Source organism: Stomoxys calcitrans, chromosome 5 (genome assembly GCF_963082655.1).
Source record: "Stomoxys calcitrans chromosome 5, idStoCalc2.1, whole genome shotgun sequence".
NCBI classification, from domain to species: domain Eukaryota; kingdom Metazoa; phylum Arthropoda; class Insecta; order Diptera; family Muscidae; genus Stomoxys; species Stomoxys calcitrans.
This window is the reverse complement of record NC_081556.1, coordinates 128,807,160-128,835,101: the sequence shown is the minus strand read 5'-3', so window position 1 is coordinate 128,835,101 and position 27,942 is coordinate 128,807,160. Positions and strand designations below refer to the sequence as shown.

Sequence of the window (27,942 nt, the reverse complement as noted above, 5' to 3'; positions counted from 1 at the left end):
AAAAATAAAATATCGATAGTGCCATCGATATTGAGGCTGACTCTTCGATTTGGTTTCGACTATGTTGGTGAATATTTCTGTGGGAAAAAAATTTTAACAAAATTTCCCATAAATAGCAAATTTTGACCCAATTTTTGGTTACTGTCTAAAATACTTACTTCTTCCAAAAATTAGTTCAAAATTTTCATTTTGTTGAATTTCATATTTTTGATTTTTATTCAATTTTGATTTTTGTCAAAATAAAAAGGGCTAACATTATCATGATTTGATCTCGGAAGAGATGGATGGCCTTTGTCCATTCTTCGCCTAGGATTATCAAATTGCAAAAAATAAGAAGTGAAAGAAAAATAATTTCCATAAAACTCAATAACAAATTGTAAAAATATATTTTATATATTGTATGTATGTATGTATGCATGTAGATATATGTATGTACGTATATACATATGTAGTATGAAAATGATATTTTAAATTTTTATGTACCAAAAGTTATGATTAATACTTAGTGTGTATAGTGTTATGTCAAGGATAAGAGGGGAGGGCAAAAGCAAAAGCTATAAATACCCCTCTCGAAAGGGGGGTAATTTGAGTCTGATCAACAGCTTACTTTCCACAATCGCATTCGTTCGTATTTCAATGCCTTATAATGGACCTTTGTTTTGCCTACACCTACACTTTTGTGCTTAAAACTAGTGCTGCTAGTCTCTGGGGATTCACTCTAATCCGAGTAGCTATCACTCCAATAGGTTGTGGTGAGGGGAGCCACCGTCTTGAACAAATCCTGCCCAGTGCCAAAGCTGGCAACTTCCTTTGTTTTGTGTTTCGACTTTTCGCCGCCCTCACACCGAGTTCGATGGCTTTCCAGACGGCTGGCGGAGACAAAGGTGCGCTTACATTTCGGACAGGCCACTATTACCCCCGACTGGCTGTGGGCCTTGGACATGTGGTGTTTCAAGTCACTTTTGCTGGTGAAGGGTCGCGAACATTTTGGACACTTATTGATGGACTTTTCATCACGATGTTTTTCCATGTGAGTGCGATAGGCCCCTTTGATCTTGAACACCTTGCCGCATATCTTGCAGATAATGGGCTCGCGGTCATTGGAGTGTACCTTTTTGTGCAAAATCAAGGATAGTTTGCGCATAAACACATGATCACATTCGTCGCAGGCATAAGTTTCGGGCGAAGAATTGGAAGAACGCTTACGCTTGTGATTGCCAATGGGATCGCCATCGTCTTCGTCTGAGGAGTTATTGCCGGACTTGGTACTCTTGCCTTTTGATTTGGTGGTGGAGGTGGTGGTGGTGCCTCCAGATTTACGACGTTTACGACCACGGGTTTTCTTCTTTTTGCTATCACTGGAATCCGAGGAGACCGAATCCTCGCTGGGAGTGGCACTGCCTACGTCAGATACTTTAAACTCCTCATCGTTGTTGGCCTCATCATCGGTGGCGGGATCAGAATCGAGTGGAGCATCGATGACCACATAGCCAGCGGGTCTTCGTATTTTGTTTTTGTGTCTTGATAGCTTTTTCCTCAATTCCTTTTCGGTGGTTTCGCACTGATGTTTCAGCTGTATGGCCTTGAGCACATTGTCCAAACAAGTGTTGCATATGAATTGTGGCAGGAAATCTTTGATGGCTATATGCACGGAAGGACATATGATCATAAGCATATCGGCTACAGTTTGATCTTCGACTTTTTTGAAAAGTGTCACCAGATCATCTTTGGTGCAACAGACACGACATTGATTTTCATCCACATCTTCTTCCTTGCGGCGACGTGTTGACACAGTAGGTTGCTCAGCGTCTGAAGGAGATTTCTCTTCCTCCTCATCGTTTTTGTTCTCCGTTATTTCTTTTTCAGTTTTTTTGCTCAATACCTCTGGGGGTTCAACTTCGGGCTTTTCTTCCACCTCTTCTTCATTTGCATCGCGATTCGCGGCTCCTGGCAAACTGGCATCTGGTATAATGGCTTCACTTTCGTCCTCTTCCGCATTGGGTTCTGCTTCCACAACGCCAACAATTTCCTCAACTTCTTCCCCTACTTCTTCCTCAGCCTCAATGTCATCATCATCATCATCACCAGGCTCTTCTTCTTCTTCTGTGGTTTTCTTTCCTTTAACCATTTTCTTTTCTACGGAAGTAGCATTTGCTTTCAAAGTTCCATCTATTGACTTGATCTCTGGTGCTGTTGATTTCTCTTCTTTACCCGAATTTCCAGTGCTCTTAGCGTCCAATGACTGCTTTTTATCTGCCTCCGAGCTATCTTTTGGCAATTGATGTTGCTGAACCTGATCTGGCACAGATGTTTGTGTGTAATTTCCACCTAAAACTTCCAGATGCGGGGTCTAAATAAACAATATAGGAATTTAGATAAATTTAATAAATAACTCAAGGAATAATTTGTTTAACATTATTTTTAACTAAAGACATCGTTTTCTTGCTTTACGTCTCATTTTTTAAGTAGGAAGGTATAGAGTCACTTAGTTATCGTCATTAACTTTACTCTAATCGGTCATTACTGACAATTTATTCCTCTAGAACGAAGAATGGTTGTCCAAGCGCCTCTGCGCTTCTTCTCCAATTTCTGACACCCAGCTTCGAGATGTCGCTCTCCACTTGGTCACTGCATCGGAGTTTTGGTTGTTGTTGTTGTAACCACATTTTCATAAGGAGATGGCGATCCTCGACAAGCGTCTATAGGTAAGCAAGCTCGTTCCGGTCGAAAGAACCGATCGCCGCGGGAACAGGGTGGCAATTGGATATTTGAAGGCGCCAATAACTCGCCTTGTCATATCGACTTTCCACCAGATCTCTAACTGAGACCACTCGATGCCGCTGATTGTCCACGACTGCCGTTGCAGCTACCATATACCGTATGGAGTATTCCACTTTTCGCAACCTGTAGACGCGCCCGGTAGCTCGCAGCTAAGCTTATCGTGACAGAAATTAACACTACACAGATCGGACCGAAATGTTCCAGCTTGTGAGGTGCTCACGATGTCCCGTGCCGGTCTTCCCCTTTCGATTTTTCTTCTATGGTCGCCTTCAAAAGACTTTTTTGTTGGAGCTTCTTCATCCATTCTGCCAACATAACCTAGCCAACTCAAATGTTGTACGTTTAACTATGGTATCGTCATCATACAGCTCGTGGTTCATACAACGTCTATATTCTCCATTAACGCAAACTGGTCCATATATTTTGCGAAGGATTTTTCTCTCAAACACTCCAAATACTGCCTCATCTGCTTTCGCAAGTACCCATTCTTCGGAGCCATATCACATTACGGTTAGTATCAGTTTCTTGTATAGTGACATTTTTATCTGTCGAGAGATGGCTTTGCTCCTCATCTGCTTCCTCAGTCCAAAATAGCATCTGTTAACCAATATTATACTTCGTTTTATTTCAAAATTGGTGTCGTTTGTTTCGGTTGCAGCGGTGCCCAGGTAGATAAAGTTACGGACTATCTCAAAGTTGTGGTTACCAACTTTCTCATTTTCGTTATCTGCTCGGTTGTACAAGGCGTTTTGGGAGTTTGAACCATCCATTTCGTCTCATCTCCATTTACTGCCAGACCCATTTGCACTGACTCCCTTTCGATTCTTTCAAAGGCTGCAGTTACTACTTCCGGTGACCGACAGTTCCGGTGACCGAGAAGTTCTTTCATATTTTAACAGAGGAGAGTGTACTGCAAAGATGTATCAGTTTTGCAGGGATACCAAACGCAGACATGACCTGAAATACCTTCGAACGTTTAGGGCTGTCGAAAGCGGCTTTGTAGTCAACGAAAAGATGGAAGGTGTTGATTTGTCGGTCTCGGGTCTTTTCAAGGATTTGGCGCAGTGTAAATACCTGGTCTAGGGTGGATTTACTAGGTCTAAAGTCACACTGATAGGGCCTATTATCACATTGACTTTAGACTTTAATCTTTCACAACATACGTTCGATATTATCTTGTATGCGATGGAGAGGAGACTTGTTTCTCTGTAGTTAGCGCATGCCGTCTTGTCCCCTTTCCTTTGGACGGATATGAATTCTTCTAACCAAATTGCGCAGACTAACAGTTCAGCCGGCAACACATCGGCTCCTACTGCCTTATTGTTTTTGAGCCGGGTTACTGCTATGTGGAGACCACCGAGACTTGTTCCTCTGTAGTTGGCACATACTGTCTTGTCCCCTGTGTTGTGAACGGGACATAGCATGATGAGGTTCCAATCATCGGAAATGCGTTCTTCTAACCAAATTGCGCAAACTAGCTGATGCAAACGCCTTATATATATGTCGCGTCCGGTATAAACAGTTCAGCCGGCAACCCATCGGCTCTTGCTGCCTTATTGTTTTTTAGCAGGGTTACTGCTATGTGTAGGCCAACGTAGCGCAGAGGTTAGCATGTCCGCCTATGACGCTGAAAGCCTGGGTTCGAATCCTGGCGAGAACATCAGAAAAATTTTTAGTGGTGGTTTTCCCCTCGTAATTCTGGCAACATTTGTGAGGTACTTTGCCATGAAAAAACTTCTCTCCAAAGAGGTGTTGCATGTTCGGCACGCCGCTATAAAAAGGACTCGGCTATAGAAAGGAGACGCCTTATCATTGAGCTTAAACTTGAATTGTACTGCACTCACTGATATGGGAGAAGTTTGCCTTTGTTCCTCAGCGGAATGTTCATGGGCAAAAATTTGTACTGCTATGTGGAGCTCGTTTTGACTAGGGATTGGTTTTGCGGTATACTGATGGCCACCATCACCAGAAACCAGCAGCTGGGAAAAATGTTCTTTCCATATTCTCAGCACACTATCTGCATCAGTAACCATACTTCCTTTCCTATGAAAATGACATCTATCCTGGACAACGAAGTTCTGGATAAATTACCAGCGCAGGCTTATGTAGAACATCTATTGCCAAGATTGCCATGATATGTTTTTCCCATATAAGTGTGGCCACTCTATTGTGACTGGTGGAATAAAATTGAAACCAATTATTTATACAATTTGCGTGCACAAATCTTAATAAATTTTTTTTGACTGTTATGCCCACACAAAAATAAAACGCATATCGAGTATAATAGACACTTAGTATTTGTGCAAGAGCCGGTGACGCCTCTTACTGAGACCCTCTGCTCGATACCGCTGATTGTCAGCGACTGCCGTTGCAGCTACTCCGTATGGAGCATTCCGCTATCCGCAGCCTGTAGCTCGCAGCTACCTTTCTCGCCACACTGAGACGTGTACGAACATTTGCTGCAACAATTTAATGATTCTTCCTTAGGATCGATCGTACATCTAACACTCCGGTTGAATGCCTTCCATCTATCACAACATGATCTATTTTGGTTCCTCGTGCTGCTGTCGTTGTCGTCGTAACCACATTTTCATGTGGAGGTGGCGATCCTCGTCAAGCTGCTGTAGGTGAGCAAGCTGCTCCGTATGGAGCAATCCACTGCCCGCAACCTGTGATCGCGACCGGTAGCTTACTACTAAGCTTTTCGAGACAGCAAAGAAAACCACACAGATCGGACCTCAAAGTTTCAGCTTGTGTGGTGCACCCAGCTATCCCATGCCGGGTTTCTTGTGTTTGAATCCTTCGAACTTGGAATCTGGTGGTGCTAACTACCATGTTTTCTTTTGCCAGGGCGAAGTCTATTAGCCTCAATCCATTATCGAAAGTTTCTTTGTGTAGGTTAAATTTTCCGTCTGTTGGGCAAAAAATATTTTCCTTTCCTATTTTCGCATTAAAAATCTCCCCGAAGGATTTTAATATAATGTCGCCCAGTCATATTCTCTTTCCAGGCGCTTGTAGAAAATATCCTTGATCTCTTCGTCCTTATCTTTTTCGGGGCATGGGCTGATGTTGAACAATTTAGCCTTTATGCGGATTGTGGCTAGCCTTTCATCCACCGGAGTAAACCTGGAGACAGGGTATATCAGTCTCCGACTAACCACAAATCCACATCCTCGTTTCATGGCAGCTTGGCGTCACCTCTCGATGTTGTTGTGGAGCCCTTCCCGAGCCATCCACTTTCTGTATGGCAAACTGTTGTTATTGTTGTTGTAGCAGTATTTTGTACACTGAGAAGGCAGCCATTGCCGATAAAGAGCTCCATCGGGTCAATCCGGTACGCACAACCGGCTGTCATTGGATGGTTTGCAAACTGTGATACTGTTATACAGCCATATTGCTATAAGTTTATTGACACTTTTATAATTGAGGTGCATTTTTCTCAATAATTTTCTCTCTATCTGCACCCATTGAGCTTTCTAAAAAGTGGTCTTAGACTCTATGAAAACTCCTTAGTATTTTTCTGTAAGCGGTTTAATATTGATTAATAGGACTCTGTTTGGTTTCAAAGATATTTTTGTGTTAATTTTTCGTTATATTATAACAATTTGCATTTAAATCAATTGCGTTGTATCTTTTTCATCATAATTGCATTTTCTGTATTTTATTTTTATTGTTTCACATTTTTTTTAAGCCAAAAAACATATAACATTATTGCTGTATAACAGTATTGAACCTTGCCAAGGGGTTGTTGAACGTGCTAAATGACTGTAACTAAGCGCCACTATCTTTACTCCCTTTTTTGGTTACCTATAACACAACCTCCCTGACATGCATCGATTTCATACAACGGGAATACAAAGTCTTTACTGTCTTCTAACTGCTTACATAGATTGTAACTGGTCTTATCTTCGATTCCACTTTCTTCTGTTATTCAATATTATCAACTTCCCAAACCAAAAAAGTTTTCCTCTTTATTTTACACAAAAAACACATGCAACGAAAAGTAAAAACTTTTCCTTACGCAAAATTTCCTAGTTTGAATCGTCAACAACTTCCATTTTAACTTTGGAAACTATTTCCATAAAACGGTTTTGTATTGACTTAAGTAAACTATTATTGCTACTGAATGTGGCTAACTGTATAACTTTTCATCTTGCCTCATTGATAATTACATCGATTCGCAGAAATTATGAAATTTTCCAAATACCGGCAATATTGCCAACTATCGCATACTTAAACGAGTAAAAAGGCGTTAAGTTCAGCCGGGCCGAACTTTGGATACCCACCACCTCGGGTATATATGTAAACCAAATTTCGTCATAATCCGGTGAAAAATGCATAATATATGCCCCCATAGAATCTTTATCGAAATATGGTCCGATTTTAACCAAGTTCGACACGGACATTGAATAAGTACAAGTCATTGTTCAATTGTGGAACAAGATATTGGTCTTTTTGATAGCCATATCCAAATATAGACCGATTTGAACCATATACGACACGGATGTCGAAAAGCCTAACACATCTCACTTTCCCAAATTTCGGTGAAATCGGACAATAAATGCGCCTTTTATGGCCCCAAAATCTTAAATCGAGAGATCGGTCTATATGACAGCTATATCCAAATCTGGACCGATCTGAGCCAAATTGAAAGAAAATGTCGAAGGGCCCAACACAACTCACTGTCCCAAATTTCGGCGACATCGGACAATAAATGCGCCTTTTATGGGCCAAAACCTTAAATCGAGAGATATGGCAGCTATATGCAAATCTTGATCGATCTAGGCCAAATGGCTGAAATATGTCGAGGGACTTTACTTAACTTACTGTCCCAAACTTCGGCGAAATCGGACAATAAATGTGCCTTTTATGGCCCCAAAACCTTAAATCAAGAGATCCACTTATATGGCAGCTATATATTCAAATCTGGACCGATCTGGGCCAAATTAAAGAAGGATGTCGAAGGTCCTAACTCAACTCACTGTCCCAAATTTCGGTGACATCGGACAATAAATGCGCCTTTATGGGCTCAAAACCTTAAATCGAGAGATCAGTATATATGGCAGCTATATCCAAATCTGAACCGATCTGGGCCAAATTGAAGATGAATGTCGAAGGTCCTAACTCAACTCACTGTCCCAAATTTCGGTGACATCGGACAATAAATGCGCCTTTTATGGGCTCAAAACCTAAAATCGAGAGATCAGTATATATGGCAGCTATATCCAAATTTGGACCGATCTGGGCCAAATTGAAGATGAATGTTGAAGGGCCTAACACAACTCACTGTACCAAATTTCATCAAAATCGGATGATAAATGTGGTTTTTATAGGCCTAAGACCGTTAATCGGCGAATCGGTCTATATGGGGTTATATCAAGATATAGTCCGATATAGCCCATCTTCGAACTTAACCTGATTATGGACAAAAAAAGAGTCTTTATCGAAATATGGTCCGATTTTAACCAAGTTCGACACGGACATTGAATAAGTACAAGTCATTGTTCAATTGTGGAACAAGATATTGGTCTTTTTGATAGCCATATCCAAATATAGACCGATTTGAACCATATACGACACGGATGTCGAAAAGCCTAACACATCTCACTTTCCCAAATTTCGGTGAAATCGGACAATAAATGCGCCTTTTATGGCCCCAAAATCTTAAATCGAGAGATCGGTCTATATGACAGCTATATCCAAATCTGGACCGATCTGAGCCAAATTGAAAGAAAATGTCGAAGGGCCCAACACAACTCACTGTCCCAAATTTCGGCGACATCGGACAATAAATGCGCCTTTTATGGGCCAAAACCTTAAATCGAGAGATATGGCAGCTATATGCAAATCTTGATCGATCTAGGCCAAATGGCTGAAATATGTCGAGGGACTTTACTTAACTTACTGTCCCAAACTTCGGCGAAATCGGACAATAAATGTGCCTTTTATGGCCCCAAAACCTTAAATCAAGAGATCCACTTATATGGCAGCTATATATTCAAATCTGGACCGATCTGGGCCAAATTAAAGAAGGATGTCGAAGGTCCTAACTCAACTCACTGTCCCAAATTTCGGTGACATCGGACAATAAATGCGCCTTTATGGGCTCAAAACCTTAAATCGAGAGATCAGTATATATGGCAGCTATATCCAAATCTGAACCGATCTGGGCCAAATTGAAGATGAATGTCGAAGGTCCTAACTCAACTCACTGTCCCAAATTTCGGTGACATCGGACAATAAATGCGCCTTTTATGGGCTCAAAACCTAAAATCGAGAGATCAGTATATATGGCAGCTATATCCAAATTTGGACCGATCTGGGCCAAATTGAAGATGAATGTTGAAGGGCCTAACACAACTCACTGTACCAAATTTCATCAAAATCGGATGATAAATGTGGTTTTTATAGGCCTAAGACCGTTAATCGGCGAATCGGTCTATATGGGGTTATATCAAGATATAGTCCGATATAGCCCATCTTCGAACTTAACCTGATTATGGACAAAAAAAGAGTCTGTGCAAAATTTCAGCCCAATATCTCTATTTTTAAAGACTGTAGCGTGATTTCAACAGACAGACGGACATGGCTAGATCGTCTAAATTTTTAACCCTGATCAAGAATATATATACTTTATAGGATCGGAAATGGATATTTCGATATGTTGCAAACGGAATGACAAAATGAATATACCCCCATCCTTCGGTGGTGGGTATAATGAAGGCTGGTCTGGATCATATTTGATGCAGGTCCCGAGAACTCTTATACAAGTTACAGTTTCAGCGAAATAGGGCAACAAATCCGATTTTTATGAAATTGAAACACTAAATTGGAAGACCGGTCTATATGGCAGCTATATTCAAATATTGGGTTGCCCAAAAAGTAATTGCGGATTTTTCATATAGTCGGTGTTGACAAATTTTTTCACAGCTTGTGACTCTGTAGTTGCATTCTTTCTTCTGTCAGTTGTCAGCTGCTACTTTTAGCTTGCTTTAGAAAAAAAGTATATTTGATTAAAGTTCATTCTAAGTTTTATTAAAAATGCATTTACTTTCTTTTAAAAAATCCGCAATTACTTTTTGGGCAACCCAATATAGTCTGATTTGGCCCATACAAGAACTTAGATTCGAATTCGAATCTGTGCAAAATTTCATCACCCTAACCTATGGTGGTGAGTATAACAAGAAGAAGCGCATTAAGTTTAATGAAAGCGGAAAATAAATTTGCCTTTTATGGGTCGGAGTAGGTCCCTTAACATTGCGCTTAAACTTGAATATGACAGCACTTATTGATATGTGAGAAGTTTGTTGACTAGAACAGATGTCCCACTGATTGTGTCTAGAGCTGGGAAAATATCGATGGCACTATCGATACTCGCGATATTTTATTTCTTATCTGATTATCAATTGAAATTTTTCCTATCGATACTACTGACAAAGTTATACTGTTTGCAAAATTGAACAAAAACAAGTAAAAGCGTGCTAAGTTCGGCCGGGTCGTATCTTATATACCCTCCACCATGGATCGTATTTGCCAAGTTCTCTTTATATACAAAGAAAAGATAATGGATAAGAATTGCTATGCTATTTCAGCTATACCAAGTTTTCAACCGATTGGGGCCATACTTGGTTTGACTGTTGGAGACCAAAGTTTGTTAAGCAATATTTCAGCAAAATCGGAAATAAGTGCGCACACTAGAGTCTAACGAAGTCAAGATCCGAGATCGGTTATGAACCGATTTGAATAATACTTGGCCCATTTGTTAAAAGCTAGTGCAAAACACTTCATGCTAAATTTTAACAAAGTCGGATAATAATTGCGCCCTCCTGCTCAAGTAATCAAGATCTGAAAACGGTTTATATGGGAGCTACATCGGGTTATAAACCGATTTGGACCATACTTGCCACAGTTGTCGATGGTCAAACCGAAAAACTTTATGCAAAATTTCAGCCAAATCGGATAATATTTGCGCCCTCTAGCGGCTCAAGAAGTCAAGACCGAGAACGTTTTTTAGAGCAGCTATATCAGATTATGAACCGATTTGGACCATACTTGGCAAAGTTGTTGGAAGTCAAAATTAAACACTTGAGGCTCAAGAAGTCAAGACCGGATATCGGTTTATATGGCAGCTATATCAAAACATGGACCGACCAGCACGAAAGACGAGAAGTCTTAATACAATTTACAGTTTCAAATTTCTGCTAATAGGGCAATAAATGCGTGTCTTATGGGCTTAAAACCCAAAATCGAAAGATCGATCTATATGACAGCTTTATCAAAATATGGTCCTATATGGATCATGGGTGGTCAGTGCAACTTTATATTATTTATTTACTTATTAGAATTCTGTACAACAAGATTTGCGTCTTAGTATTACAGTACAATAATTTCATAAAATTATTTCTCCTTTCACATGAATATTTGGACATTCTAAAATATATAAAACATTTTAGTAACAATATGTATAGCTATAAAAGTTTTACAAATGGTCTAGGATAAAAAGTTTAATTAAAATCAAAATTAGATTAAAAAACTGTATATAAAATCAAAAAAATTTTAAAAATTGCTATAAAAGCTTTACACATGGTATATGACAAAAAATTATAATTGAAATCAAAATAAGATAAAAACAAGAAGTAAAATAGAGAGATCGATTTATATGGGAGCTGTATCGGGCTTTAGACCGATTCAGACCATAATAAACACGTATATTGATGGTCATGATAGAATCCGTCGTACAAAATTTCAGGCAAATCGGAGGCTCAAGAAGTCAAAATCCCAGATCGGTTAATATGGCAGCTATATCAGGTTATGAACCGATTTGAACGTTATTTGACACAGTTGTTGAAAGTAAGAATAAAATATGCCATGCAAAATTTCAGCCAAATCGGATAAGAATTGCGCCCTCTAGAGGCTCAAGAAGTCAAGTCCCCAGATCTCTTTATATGACAGCTATATTAGGTTATTAACCGATTTGAACCATACTTGGCAAAGTTGTTAGATATAATAACAAAACACGTCGTGCAAAATTTCATTCCAATCGGATAAGAATTGCGCCCTCTAGAAGCTCAAGAAGTCAAGTCCCCAGATTTGTTTATATGACAGCTATATCAGGTTATGAACCGATTTGAACGTTATTTGGCACAGTTGTTGAAAGTAAGAATAAAATACGCCATGCAAAATTTCAGCCAAATCGGATAAGAATTGCGCCCTCTAGAAGCTCAAGAAGTCAAGTCCCCAGATCTCTTTATATGACAGCTATATCAGGTTATTAACCGATTTGAACCATACTTGGGAAAGTTGTTGGATATCATAACAAAACACGTCGTGCAAAATTTCATTCCAATTGGATAAGAATTGCGCACTCTAGAGGCTCAAGAAGTCAAGATCCAAGATCGATTTATATGGCAGCTATATAAGGTTATGGACCGATTTGAACAACACTTGGCACAATTGTTGTATATCATAACAAAACACGTCGTGCAAAATTTCATTCCAATCGGATAAGAATTGCGCACTCTAGAGGCTCAAGAAGTCAAGACCCAAGATTGTTTTATATGGCATCTATATCAGGTTATGAACAGATTTGAACCATACCTGGCACATTTGTTGGATATCATAACAAAACACTTCGTGCAAAATTTTATTTCAATCGGATAAGAATTTTGCACTCTAGAGACTCAAGAAGTCAAGACCCAAGATCGATTTATATGGCAGCTATATCAGGTTATGGACCGATTTGAACAATACTTGGCACAGTAGTTGCAAGTCATAACAAAACACCGCGTGCCATGCAAAATTTCAGCCAAATCGGATAAGAATTGCGCCCTCTAGAAGCTTAAGAAGTCAAGACCCAAGATGGGTTTATATGGCAGCTATATCAAAACATGGACCAATGTGGCCCATTTACAATACCAACCGACCTAGACTAATAAGAAGTATTTGTGCTTTCGACAGACGGACGGACATGTCTATATCGACATAAAATGTCTTTATGGGGTCTCAGACGAATATTTCGAGTAGTTACAAACAGAATGACGAAATTAGTATATCCCCCATCCTATGGTGGAGGGTAAAAAAATATTAATTAAAATAAAAAAAAAATGTAAAAGAGAAAAAAATATAATATAATAAAGTAATTTAATAAAATTAATAAATAGAAGGAAATATATAAAAAAGAAATTGATGTTTAAATAAAACTCAAAATGGTTAAAGAAATATTAATAGATAGATATGCTCTACTGGGTTAACTTGAAGGAAAAGTTTAATAATGGGCAAGAAGTAATTTCTTGGACTGTATTGTGTTTCTAGTTTACTGTAAGTCGTTAGGGAGCACATTCCAGATACATACAGATTTAACAAAGAAATGCCAATCAGAGACAAGACTTCGATACCGAAAAGGAATTATTCTCCTACCTCTATTCGATCTTGCAAACCGAAGTCTGTCATTAATAATTTTATGGAGTAACAAAAGCGACTTAACACTCAGCAGCGTATCAAAAGTTATTCCCTGAAGCGCTATGATCGTATGTCAAGATATGGGTTTATCTTGAAACGATCATAGCGCTTCAACCCATAAACATATCTGAGAATACTATTGAAAGTTTCCATTGAGAAACAACGTCAATGCGCTGTCCGATTATCCTGATGTCAGGTTCACAACGAAGTGAAAGATTCCGTCTGCGTACAACTATGATCTCGACTTTATTGGATTCAAATACAATCCATTGGCTGCCGCCCAGCTAAGTACTGAACCAAGATCCTCGATGAGCCTATTGACGCAATTCACCGATATCACTATCTAGGCAAATTTGTATATCGTCAGCATGCATGTGGATCTTACCGCGATTCAGAAACCGTGGCAAATCATTTATGTAAACTGAAAAAAGAAGCGATCCAAGTGTCAAACCCAGAGGAACCTCTCTGAATATATGTAAAGGATCAGAAACTCCACAATTCCTATAAACTGTCTGTATCCTATCTATGAGCTATGTCTTTATTTGTTTCCGCTCGCTTGCAAAAAGTCAACAGTGGAAAGGCCCCATGGACATTAAGAATATTTTGACTTTCATAATGTTCATGGGGCTTTTCCACTGTTGGCTTTTTGCCACAGCCTTCTATTATTGAGCCATATCTTTATTTGTTTCCGGATTCACTTTATAAGGTTGTGTCAAGCGATCCACCGGGATAATTTGTTTTTAATTTTTGATAGTACTTGCCATTGAGGATGTCAACTGGTTCTCTTTTTACATTCATTCTTTGGTTACGCTTTCTCCTATTTGTGCCAATTTTCATCGGTATATTTTGACATTCTCAATGTTCATGGGGCCTTTCCACTTTCTTTTTCGACAAGTGACCTAACCTTCTACTATTCAGGCATGGAATGATATCGTGATTCCGAAAGAATGACAGCCGGACATGGCTGGATCGACCCAGAATGTCAAGACGACCAAGACTATATTTCGAAGTGTCACAAATGAAAGGACTAGATTAGTATACCACCCATTCTATATTAGTGGTGGGCAGTATGCTCTTATAAGGTGAGGTAATGCGAACAGCTGACTACAATTTTTCATTTTTGTTTTGATTTTGCAATAACTCTAAATGTCAAATGCTAATTAACACAGCTGCGATTTCTTTTAAATCTTTGAACATTGTTTAATATGATACTATTCAGGCATGGAATGCAACCGTGATTCCGAAAGAATGACAGCCGGACATGCTGGATCGACCCAGAATGTCAAGACGACCAAGACTATATTTCGAAGTGTCACAAACTAGATTAGTATACCACCCATTCTATAGTAGTGGTGGGGTGAGGTAATGCGAACAGCTGACTACAATTTTTCATTTTTGTTTTGATTTTGCAATATCTCTAAATGTCAAAAGCTAATTAACACAGCTGCGATTTTTTTTTTAATCTTTCAACGATGTTTAATGTGATCCAATTTTAATATATAAATAAAGCCCATTGGAAGAAGGTAAGTTTTAAAACATATGTTATTTCTGAAACCACCACTTTGACATTTTTAGTAATGGCGTTTGCCAATCACGGTAGTTTCGTTGAGGGTAGATTTTTGTTGTTGTGCTAACGACGATACCTCTTATTCAGGATGCACTTATAAGGTGAGATCATGCTAAGTACAATTTTTTTTGTTATGATTTTGCAGTTAATCTAAATGTCAAAGGCTTGAAAATACAGCTGTGATTTTTTCTAAAATCTTAAAAAGATGTTCTTTTGATGAAATACAGATACAAAACGCATTTGAAGAGGATAAGTTGTAAAACAAAATTTATTTCTAAAACCCCTTTGACATTTCAATTTACGGCATTTGCTACTCAAGGTAGTTTCGTTGGGGGTAGATTTTTGTACCAAAATCCAAACAAAAATGAAAAAAATTGTATTCAGCTCTTCTCCTTGCAAGTGCATCCTGGTTGTACCATGGGTGGTAGGTATAAAAATGAATGCCGAAAAGCAAGAAGTATCAGTGATGTCTGTTTTTTTTTTCAAAAAAGGATACTTTTTAATTTTTGCCAACTTACCTCTCCAAAGAAACTTCCCATATGATGATGATCAGTTGTTCCATATTCTCTACCGCTCATATGTGAAACATTGGAACTATTCATATTAGTGGGATTTACAACAGCACTGCTGTCGTATTGTTGCAGGGTTTGAGCAATGGCTGGCAACATTTCACTTGAGGCTGTGGTAAGCGGTTGCAATTCAATGTGATGATCCTGTGGTGGTTGTTGTTGTTGATAGTGATGTGGTTGCTCACTGCCATTGGGCAGTGGCATTAACAATTGACCATTACCATCGACGTTCATCATGGGCGGAAGAGCAGTTAAATTATAATCGGCTTCCATTGTGGGAGGTGATGATGTGTGGTGGGGTGCTTTCCTGGTTTTTTTCTTTGTATTTTTTTATCTTTGATAAGTCTATTGCACTCTGTTTTTCTTATGGAAAGTTCAATACTGGTATAAAAATAGGAGAATGATACAGATTTAAAGCAAATGCCATTATGCGTCGTGTGCAATCCTCTTAGGTGTTAGCGATTTATGATGTTTGGTATAAAAAAACGAGAAAATCCTTTCTTAAACTCATTTTAAATAACATAATTGAAAATTTTCTTTGAAATTATAATTGGAAATGACATAAATAAGCCTACTTTAAAAAAATCCTATACAGCAAAAGGCGCATATTATGTAACATAACCCCAAAAAACGCATTGGGCGCATAAATATTTCGCATGGTGTGTAACTGTACTTTAAGGCTAGTACTATGTTAATTCGCACGAAAATTAAAAAAAATCGATACAGGTGAGGGCAATAGTCCAACAACAAACAATCGAATGCAAACAGCGATTAGTGCAACTCTGATTATAATTTTTTACTATTTCGCGCCATCTTTCGATATTTGTGTGTGGTTGTATGGTTCTAAACTATAATGCACACACACAACCGAACTTTATAACAGGTAGTGCACTTCGCGAGAAAAAAAGCTGTACTCAGCTGTTTTGACCGCGAGCAATTTACTAATACATACATATATTGACGCAGCGATTTTTGGAGGTCACCGTAGCGCAGAGTTTAGTATTTCCGCCTGTGACGCTGGACGCCTGGGTTCGAATCTTGGCGAGAACTTCAAAACAAAATTTGCTGCGGTGGTTATCCCCTCCTTAAGTTGGTGACATTTGTGAGGTACTGTACCATTTGGTATGGCAGGCATGTTAAAACTTCTCCACAAAGAGGTGTCGCACTGCTGCAGACAGTTCGGACTCAGTTATAAAAAGGAGGTCCCTTATCATTGAGCTTAAAATAGAGTCGGCCATCACTCATTGATATGTGAGAGGTTTGCCCCTATTCCTTAATGGAATGTTCATGGGCAAATTTGCATTTGCGACATGTCGCTGCTATATTGCTCATAGAACTCCTGCAGTGTTCGTTTGTGTTCTCTGTGTTGGTTTCATCAAAATTTCTTCATGGCGCATTTTGACAGTTGTTCGGGCAAAAAGTCGACCTCAGTACTAGGCTTTAAGTAGCGAAAAAATGCTGTGAAAAGTAAACGTAATACTCGTCATTGACAATGTCAATGTTCCCTTTGCCGTATGTTTAAGTTTTCTCCTATTTTTAGCATTTTTATTCGATCAATTTTGACATTCTTAATTTTTATGGGACCTTTCCACTTTTGGTTTTCTGAAAATCACGCAACCTTCTAGTATAAAGTACTGGATGTTGGTAAGCAGTCAGGATTCACTGAATAAGGTTAAGCCAAGCGATCAGCCGATATACTTTTTTTTTAATATTTGGCAGTACTTGGCATTGAGGATGTCAACTTGTTCTCTTTTTACATTCATTCTTTGTTTACGTTTTCTCCTATATGATGACATTTTCAATCGTCAGATTTGACATCCTTAATGATGTTTATGGGGCCTATCCACTTTGTGTTTTGCATGTGACCTAACCTTCTATTAGTGAATCCTGGTAAGCAGTTAGGAAATGGATAGAAATAAAGTGGGGTGCATTTCCGATTTTATGTAAAAAATTTATGTTTGATGCCATATAAAATTTATCTAAAGTCCAAATTTGGGAAAATCCTTTGTCTCCTAGAGGTTTCAGATACGCATGAGTGCTAATATGTATGCTGTAGGTTAAAATGACTCAATATTAAAAAAGATTACATCACTTTAACCGGTCTAAAGGGCAACGATGTCCAGATAGAATCAAATCCGGACAATACTATATACAGATGTCGAGGGTAGGTTGGACGCAACTCACTGTTTAAAATTTCAACGATATCGGGTAAAAATCATCCAAGTACTTTAAGCTATACATCGGACTATATGGGAGCAATAACTGAACATGGACCAATTTGGCCCATTTTGAATCCCAATCAGCCTACATCAATAAAAAGTATTTGTGCTAAGTTTTCAAGCATATGGCTTTACAAGTTCGCGAAAGTTAGGGACCGCCCTGCACGATGTTATTTTTCGATGCTAAGATGTAAACGTTGCACAGTGGGATATAACCGAAAAAACTAGTAAACAATATGCCGTAAGAAAGCTGGTAGAGGATTTTGTTTTGCGGGGATTTTTGAATGTTAACTTAGAGAAGACTGATCTTTCACGAGAGATACGAAGATGAGCCAATTTGGGGAGCTACGTTACCTCAACAGAACGATTCAAATACTTGGGTTTGATCTTGGACAGGAAACTTAACTGGAAGTGTTACATATAGGAGAAGCGCACTGAGAAGGCTCACGACATTCTAAGTCGATCTAGCCATGTCCGTCCGTCCGCCTGTTGAAATCACGATAGCGGTCGAACGCGCAAAGCTAGTCGCATGAAATTTTGCACAGATACTTCTTATTGATGTAGTTCGTTGGGTATTGCAAATGGGCAATATCGGTTCAGATTTGAACACAACCACCATATAAAAACCAATCCCCCGATTTGACTTCTTAAGCACCTAGAAATCTAAATTTTCATCCGATTTGTCTAAAATTTGGAACGAAGACTTGAGTTACAACTTGCGACATCCAAACCAAATATGATTCCAATCGGTCTATAAACAGATATTGTCTCTATATAAACCAATCTCCGGATTTGACTTCAGCCCTTAGTAGCCTCAATTCTCATCCGATTTGGCTAAAATTTGAAACAAAAACTTAAGTTATGATTTCCAATATCCCTGTCAAGTATAATCCGAATCGGTCTATAAACAGATATAACACCCATCTAAACCGATTCCTGGGTTTGACTTGTTAAGCACACAGAAGCCTTAGTTTTCATCCGATTTGGCTAAAATTTGGAACATTAAATTAAATTATGACTTCCAACATTCCCAGTATGATCCGAATCAGTCTATGTAAACCGATCCCCCGATATGACTTCTTGAACCTTTAGAAGCCTCAATTTTCATTCGATTTGGCTTAAATTTGGAACAAAGACTTGAGTTACGACTTCCGACATCCAAGCCAAATATGACCTGAATCGGTCTATAAACAGGTATAGACCCCATATAAACCGATCCCCGTATTTGACATCTTGAGATCTTAGAAGCCTCCATTTTGATCCATGCCAAGTATGATCCAAATCGATCTATAAACAGATATAGCCCCCATACAAACCGATCCCCCCATTTAACTTCTTGAGACATTAGAAGTCTCAATTTTCTTCCGATTTGATCTAGCCATGTCCGTCCGTTCGTCTGCCTGTCGAAAGCATGCTAACTTTCGAAGGAGTAAAGCTAGGCGCTTGAAATTTTGCACAAACATTGGGTTGCCCAACAAGTAATTGCGGATTTTTTAAAAGAAAGTAAATGCATTTTTAATAAAACTTAGAATGAACTTTAATCAAATATACTTTTTTTACATTTTTTTTCTAAATCAAGCTAAAAGTAACAGCTGATAACTGACAGAAGAAAAAATGCAATTACAGAGTCACATGTTGTGAAAAAATTTGCCGACTATATGAAAAATCCGCAATTACTTTTTGGGCAACCATACTTCCTATTAGTGTAGGTCAGTTGGAATTGTAAATGGGCCGAATGGGTCTTTGTTTTGATATAGCTGTCATAACTTGAGCTTCAAGAGGGCTCAGTTCTTATCCGATTCGGATGCATTTTGCACATATCGTTCTGGTATGACTACCTACAGCTGCCAAGTATGGTCTAAATCAGTCCATAACCTTATATCGCCGTCATATTAACCGATATCACTTCTTGAGCCTCTAGAGGGCGCAACTTTTATCCAATTCGGTTGAAATGTCGTTGCATATGTCGTTTTGGTATGACTTCCAACAACTTTTAAAAATATGGTCTAAATCGGCGGGTAACCTGATATAATAGCTGCCATATAATCCGATCCCCCATTTGATTTTCTGGACCTCTGGAGGGCGCAATTATAACTCGATTTGTATTAAATTTTGAAAGTAGAGGTTTTCTTTGTTTTCTAACGGCCTTGACAACCGCAGTCTACATCAGTCAATAACTTGATATAGCTGAAATATATTTGAAAAAGTCATTCAAAGAACTTGACAAGTGGGATCCATGGTGGAGGGTATATAAGATTCGACCCGGACGAACTTAGCACGCTTTATCTTGTTTTTCCACAAATTTCTTAAAACCGCAAAGAAGCGATTCCCAAGTTCTTAAGACTTTCCAATACCCCCACACGTCTACTAACGTACTGCAAAAGTTTCTACATTCTAGCCATTAGCGTGTGAGAAACAGCTAGTTGACTATGTATATATCTCTATCAGTGTTGCCACTGAAGAAAATTATTTCCTATCAAAATGTAAGAAAAATCCTACCAAACGCGTCCGAAACCTACCAAATGTTCTACGAGCCAAATATGCAACCCAGACCAGATGGTCTAAATATTCATAGAGGATCTAGCCATATCCTTCCGTCTGTCTGTTGAAACCACTCTACAGCCTATAAAAATATCGGCCATAGTTAAAGATAGAGATGGAAAGACGGAGCCCACCGTAGCGCTGAGGTTAGCATGTCCGCCTATGACGCTGAACGCCCGTGTTCGAACCCTGACGAGAACACTGGAAACATTTTCAGCAGTAGTTATACCTTCCTAACTCTGGCGACATATGTGAGGTACCGTACCATTTAGTTTGGCAACCGTGTAAAAACTTCTACGCAAAGAGGTGTCGCACTGTGGCACGCCTAAAACGAGGCAACACTGATCTCTATCCGTTCAAAAGTTACAGAACTAATTTAAAAATTTTTCGATTTGGCAACACTGTGGTGTAAATAATTTTTGCCGCAAATTTTCAATTTCAGCACATAGTGCATTGGTACTATTTTCAATTATGATAGCAGAAGGCCTAGAGCACTGAAATTGGCGTTCTAGCCACTAGCCTATGGCCTACATAGTAAATTCCTACTCTGCAGCAAAAATTTTACATTTTGCCAACAAAAAACACCTTCATGCAATTTTCAAACCTCATTTATAATCCCTTTGAGGCCTTTGATTTGCCAAATTCTGAAGCGTTTCGATTAAGTGAAGCCACATAAGTAGTTGACATAGCTTCATTCATTTTTATTGTGAATTTTTTAAATACAAAAAATCAAAGTTTCTAAAACTAAAAATAATAATTAATTTTGCCCACACTTTAATTAATTTTAGTAAACTTTTATATAACGAATGTAAATATAACTAAATGAGAAAATTCCCAAAAAATTTTTTTTTTTTTTATTTTAATCTTATATATAAAAATCAATTTCTTTGTTTGTAGGTTTGTTTGTGTGTTCCTTATAGACTCTGAAACGACTGAACCTATTTTCTTGACATTTTCACAGATGGCGAATTCCGTGGTGAAAATAGGATACTACATTTTTAGATATCTGAAGGGGGGGGCGAACCCTCCCCCTTACCCTAATTGTCAGCAACTTCAGATCTCGGAGATGGGTGGTGCGATTTAAGCGAAATTTTGTGTGCTCTCATATAGTACACTAAAAAAAAATAAAAATTTGGTATCCAAATTTCGGATGGGGTACCTAGGGGGGCCGCCCCACCTAAAACCTACCAAGCATATATTTAGACCAATCACGACAATATGGGACTCAAAGGAAAGGTATTTAGGATAAGAAAACGTATCTGACATCCAATTGTCGGACCAAGTGTTGGGGGGACCACCCCAACCCCCAAAACACCCCTAAATCGGACATATTTACCGACCATGGCAATATGGGACTCAAATGAAAGGTAATTGCGAGTAGAATACGAATCTAATATCCAAATGTGGGACCACGTTTCGGGGGGTCCACCCCTAACCCAAAACACTCCCCAAACAGGACTTATTTACTGACCATGGATATATGGGGCTTAAATAAAAGGTATTTAAGTGTAATTCGAATCTGATATCCAAATATGGGACCAAGTGTTTGGAGGGCTGCCTCTCCCCAAAAACATCCCCCAAGGGGACAAATTTACGACCATAGCAATATGGGACTGAAATGAAAGGACTTTGGGAGTAAAGCAAGAATGTATTCGGGAAAAGTGTCTATGGGGCCACCCCACCCCTACAACACCACCCATGACTGACTATTGCAATATGAGGCTCAAATAAGAGGGTTTATAGAGTAGAACACGAATCCGATATATATTTTCTAGGCCAACTCACTGAGTGGCCGCCCATCCCTCAAAAACCTAATGTCATTCAGTTCCTCAATGTTAAATTGTAGAAAAATTGTTTGTAGTTTTTTCGAAATATCCACAGCAGTAGAGTGTTTCCTATCTAGGGACTTTAAACCTAATATTATATCGTGCAGCTTGTTATTTTCGTAGTAATGGAATGTGACTCCTAGGAAATTCCGCCTAAGGTAGTTGTCGGCCCACATATCTAATGCACCACCTCTTTCAACAGCCGCCTTCATGTCCTTACTTATGAGTGTTATTTTCTCTTGGGTGTTTTTCAGAAAACCCATCCTGCAACAATTGTGTCGTCTTTTTTCAAAATTTCTGCCAAGATATTCCAAATAAAACTTTTGTCTTTATGGCGCTGCGTTAGTCTGTACAGGCCTTGCGTAATTTTTTCCTTCACCTCCCAGCTTTCCATTTTGATTGATTTTTTCTTTCAACGTTGTTGAAGCAAAATTACGAATGTCTAGATGGTCAAATACAACAATTTACACCTAGTAATAAAAAGAGCGAAAGGTAATTAGAGGTAAAATTTTTTCCAAGTGTGTTCGCTTACTCAAAAATAATTACCAATTTGCAAAAATTTTTACCGCTAGACGTTTGCGCACTTTATTTGGCAGTAAACAAATTTCTGAGTATGCGAACACACCTTATAACACAAACATTGTTGCCATATGTATTTTTGCCACTCAGCATTATTTGTTGTGCCACTCCTCTACTTGCTTTGGCTGCATAAATTAATCGTATGTGTGGTGCTTTAACGCAAAAAAAAAAACTAAAGTCCGACAAAGAAGTTTACTGGTGAACATGACGCTACCAACGATATCCTTTGGCTACTTGTATGTTATTAGCTTATCCTGCCTGGCCTACACGGGATAAATGTGAGTACAACACAGGCTGGAACTTCGAGCGCCTACTTGTATATAACATAGAAAGGTTAGCTAACAGCTTCCGCAGTAAGCTACTACATGAGGGCTCACATTGCGGGCTACTGATTGGAGCACACACACCCACACAGCTACCGTTTAAAGTTGAGCGTTGAAAATAATATGCGTGCTTTGAAACGGCCTAGGTAAAGAAAACAAGTAAAAGCGTGCCAAGTTCGGCCGAGACGAATCCTATATACCCTCCACCATGGATGGCATTTGTCAAGTTCTATGAATGAATTCTTCAAATAGAAAAACTCCAGTTATAGAAAAACACCACCTCCAAAATTACACGCAAATCGAGTAATAATGGCGCTCTCCAGAGGCTCAAAAAGTCAAACTGGGAGATTGGTTTATATGGCAGCTTTATCAGGTTATATATCGATTTAGACCATACTTGGAACAGTTGGTGGAAGTCATGCCAAAACGGCATATGCAAAATTTCAACTATACTGAATAAGAATTGCGCCCTCTAGAAACTCAAGAAGTCTAATCGGGAGATCGGAGATTATATGGCGGCTATATCAGGACATTGACTGATTTAGATCATAATTGACAGTTGTTGGAAATGAAAATAAAACACTTCATGCAAAATTTCTGTCAAATCGGATAAGAATTGCGCCCTCTAGAGGCTCAAGAAGTCAAGACCCAAGATCGTTTTATATGGCAGCTACATCAGGTTATGGGCCGGTTTAAACCATACTTAACACATTTGTTGGAAGTCATAACGAAACACGTCATGGAAAATCTCAGCCAAATTGGATAGGAATTGTGCCCTCTAGATGCTCAAGAAGTCAAGAACCAAGTTCGGTTTATATGGCGGCTATATCAGGTTATGGACTGATTTAGACTAAAGTAAGCACAGTTGTTGGGAGTCATACCGGAACATTTCATGCAAATCGGATTGCGCCCTCTAGAAGTCAAGACCCATGGTCGGTTTATATGGCAGCAATATTAAAACATGGACCGATTTGGCCAATTTACATTCCTAACCGACCTACACTAATAAGAAAAAATTGTGCAAAATTTTAACTTTACTCCTTCGAAAATTAGCGTGCTTTCCTTAGACGGACGATCATGGCTAGGTCAACTTAAAATGTCATGACGATCAAGAATATATATATATATATATATATATATATGTATATATATATATATATATATATATATATATATATATATATATATATATATATATATATATATATATATATATATATATATATATATATATATATATATATATATATATATATATATATATATATATATATATATATATATATATATATATATATATATATATATATATATGTATATATATATATATATATATATATATATATATATATATATATATATATATATATATATATTGGGTTGCCCAAAAAGTAATTGCGGATTTTTCATATTTTTCATATTTTTCATATTTTTTCACAGCTTGTGACTCTGTAATTACATTTTTTCTTCTGTCAGTTATCAACTGTTACTTTTAGCTTGCTTAAGAAAAAAAAGGGTAAAACTTCTCTCCAAAAAGGTGTCGCACTGCGGCACGCCGTTCGGACTCGGCTATAAAAAGGAGGCCCCTTATCATTGAGCTTAATACTTGAATCGGACTGCTTTCATTGATACGTAAGAAGTTTGTCCCTGTTCCTTAGTGGAATGTTCATGGGCAAAATTTGCATTTTTACCATAGGATGGGGTTATACTAATTTCGTCATTTCCTGTGTAACAAGTTGAAATATTCGTCCAAGACCCTATAAAATATATATTGGGTTGCCCAAAAAGCAATTGCGGATTTTTTAAGAAAAAGTAAATGCATTTTTAATAAAACTTTTTTTACACTTTTTTCTAAAGCAAGCTAAAAGTAACAGCTGATAACTGAAAGAAGAAAGAATGCAATTAAAGAGTCACAAGCTGTGAAAAAATTTGTCAACGCCGACTATATGAAAAATCCGCAATTACTTTTTGGGCAACCCAATATATCAGGTTATGGTTGCTTCATTCAAATCAGACAAGAACTGCGCCTTCCAAGGGCTCAAGAAGCGCAATCGGGAGATCGGTTTACATGGAAGCTATATAAGGATTTAGACCGAGTCAGGCCATACTAAATACGAATGTTGGAGGTTCATAGGAGAAGTCATTGTGCAAAATAATCGGGAGGTAGGTTAAGCTATAGAGGGTTATAGACCAATTCGAACCATACTTCTTGATACATCTGTTTAATGTCATAGAAGACGTCATAGTACAAAATTTCAGCCAAAACGGATAAGAATTGCGCCCTCTAGAGGCTTAAGAAATAAAATCGCGAGATCGGTTTATATGAGATCTTTATCAGGTTTAGGAACGATTCGGACCATTCTTGGCACATATATTGAATGTCATAGAAAACCTCATAGTACGCGTCTAGAGGTTCAATAAGTATAATCGGGAGATCGGTTTATATGGGAGCTATATCATGATATGGTCAATCAGTGGTTTCAAGAGGAGATTCACAATGAGGGGACAGGTGCCACTGACACTTGCTTAAATACTGAGTGCCTATGATACACGATTTGACAAGGCGAGTTATTGGCATCAGGTACAAGAGTTCATCCCGGATTGCCTTGCCGCACGCTTCTGGTCCGTGCCGGGATTGTAAAAACACCGGTTTTGTTCGATTTGCCAGAACCGTTTCGATCATCGGTCGGTGTCGGTGAGGTGTAACAGATGCATGGAGTGGGTGCATTTCCCTTCTTGATCTGGCTTTACGTCATTACTGGAATGTAGCCGCGCTGAATATGTTGTAAGCCGTTGTGCGAACATAAGCAGCAAGCGTCGTCGTCTTCGCTCTGTCGGTCAATATACGGTACGGCGCAGCACCCCAGCCCCAATCTTGCCGGATCAGTGTCTGGAAATGTATCTTTCTTGCAATTGAATATCAGTGGTTTCAGAGGCAAGATTGACGAAATAGAGGATTTTATAAGTCGGAATAACATATTGGTTGCAGCAATTCAGGAGACAAAGCTGGCCAACAACTGCAGCCTGACAGTTGTCACGGGGTTGTCGCTTAATGAGTGGAGGTGGGGGATTGGCCTTCGTGATACACCATTCCGTACAGTATAGAACCATCTCGCCTGCGTCTGGCGCTATTGACCCCTACATGTCCGCTTATGACGCCGACCGCTTAGGTTCCAATCCCGGCGTGAACATCGTAAAGTTTTCAGCGGTGGTTATCCCCCCTATATTTGTAAGATACCCTGCCATGTTAAACCTTCTCTACCAGGCGGTGTCGCTATTCGGCTTGCCGTTCGGACTAAAGACCAAGTTTACAGACCCGACATTAGAGGCATACTTCCTTATCGCCTGGTTCTAGGAAACTTTAATGTGCATCACGTTTCATGGCAGATTGAAGGCTCCACGTTTTGCATGGTGAATGAGGTTGCCCCAACTAGGATAACTAGGATCCACCAGCTCGCTAGACAAGCCGTCACTTCTTTGGGATCACATTAAGCAATATAACTTAGGTACCGTTGTGGGTAATCTGTGCTCTACTGTTAAGGCACTCTCGAACCCCGGTAGACGGGATGACAGGCATGATGGGCAGAGTGAACCCGTTACTGAAGTCTGGAAAGGACGCTAGTTTGAGGGAGTCATACAGAACGATCTCCCTTTTCTCACCAGTAGCCAAGACGCTAGAGGCACTACTCCTCCCGAGCCTCATTGGAGAATTTCCATTCGGCGAGCATCAGCATAGATTTGCTTTGCATGCCATCACCGCAGACATTTGTTGTGTCTTCAATCACCCTAGTCTATGTTATATGTTATGGATCTGGAGAGCATTCGACGTGGTCATTGCTAATCGTATGTCAAACATGAAGATAAGCAGTCGAAGCCTCGTAGAGTGAAGCAGAAAAATCCTTTGTGTGCGTTGATTTTTCCAACATTCGAAACGTACCAGCCGCCATGGAGTTCGTAACATATGCGGATGAACATTCATAGCTTAGGAAAGAAATTTGCAATTAAATTTTCAGAAACATTGGGCACCACATAAACGGAATAGGGTCGATGGCAGCTTGGATAGTCGATTCTGAAAATCAACTATCCCAAAATACTTGGTGTCACATTTGATAGTCTATGACGAAATTGAAGGGCCTAAAGAATAATGCTCATATTCACACAAATTTATGGGCATTAAGGTAGGTTTATTGTAAAGATTTGCTTTGTATAAATGTCAAATAAATCCACTTTAAGGCTACATTGTTTTGTGAATACCGGCGAAAAATACAAATTTGCTAAGTCTATAGAATTTTTATTTCGAATATTTTTGGCAAACTAGAGATGTAGGATCTGTTTTAAATCATTAAAAAGTTTTCTTTAAAAACCCTTGGAACAAAGTCAACAACATTTTAACATGCAATTCAGACACTTTGCTTGTGAATTGCATTGACCTTTGCCATTGCACAAAACATAAGCAAAGGCCGGTATTTGCTGTAAACCATCATAAACCACTTTTACAACTTTTGAAAATTAAAAGAGCAACAACAACACGCAAGAGGATTGACACATCATTTCACAGAGTCAGTTCAGTTTGTTTTTGCTGGAGATTTGTTTTGGTGTGGCATTCGTCTTCTTGGCGGTGCTTTTTTTTTGCATATACATCTGCATTGCGTGGTTGGGTGCGTGTGTATTAGTTTTTAATTGCACCGACATTTTAATTTATGGTTCTTTTTTTTGGAATTCAATTCAAACATTAAAGCAAAACAAATTCTTCATTGCATTATTTGAACTTATTTAAGTTATTTTTTTCATTCTAAAGCACTTTTAATTGGAGCAGCCACAAAAAAAAAACATTCTTGCAGTCTGTTTCACCAGACGCGACACTTTCGTTATGTTCGTTCACACATTGCAGTGGTAAGAAGTATTTCAATCACTTTGCAAACACCAAGTTTACATAAACACTGTATTTCTTTCAAACAAATTTAAGTCATATTCACAAGAAAAACTGTTTTTACCATATATTTCAAATAATCAAAGTTTATTTGCTTCTTTCAAGTGAACTTTTTCTGTACCTATAGTACTTGCGAGTAATTGCTTTGT

The 27,942-nt window shown here is 38.7% G+C and overlaps 2 protein-coding genes across 6 annotated transcripts in view; both read right to left on the bottom strand.

Moving 5' to 3' along the window:
* LOC106080963 (G-protein coupled receptor dmsr-1) overlaps window positions 1-27,942 on the bottom strand; it is a 269,442-nt gene that overhangs the window by 129,997 nt on the left and 111,503 nt on the right. The gene's annotated exons all lie outside the window — the stretch shown is intronic.
* Window positions 182-27,942, bottom strand: LOC106080960 (zinc finger protein 165). 4 transcript variants are annotated; one of them, XM_013242593.2, is made up of 3 exons: window positions 27,858-27,942; window positions 15,325-15,756; window positions 182-2,350 (listed from the first exon to the last, which is right to left on the bottom strand). In XM_013242593.2, exons 2-3 carry the CDS (start codon window positions 15,646-15,648, stop codon window positions 719-721), a joined length of 1,956 nt encoding a protein of 651 aa, XP_013098047.2. In that variant the 5' UTR covers window positions 15,649-15,756; window positions 27,858-27,942; the 3' UTR covers window positions 182-718. The 4 variants fall into 4 exon arrangements, with proteins under 4 accessions (XP_013098047.2, XP_013098049.2, XP_013098050.2 ...); XM_013242595.2 differs by having other exon boundaries at window positions 27,915-27,933; XM_013242596.2 differs by lacking the exon at window positions 27,858-27,942 and adding an exon at window positions 27,665-27,684.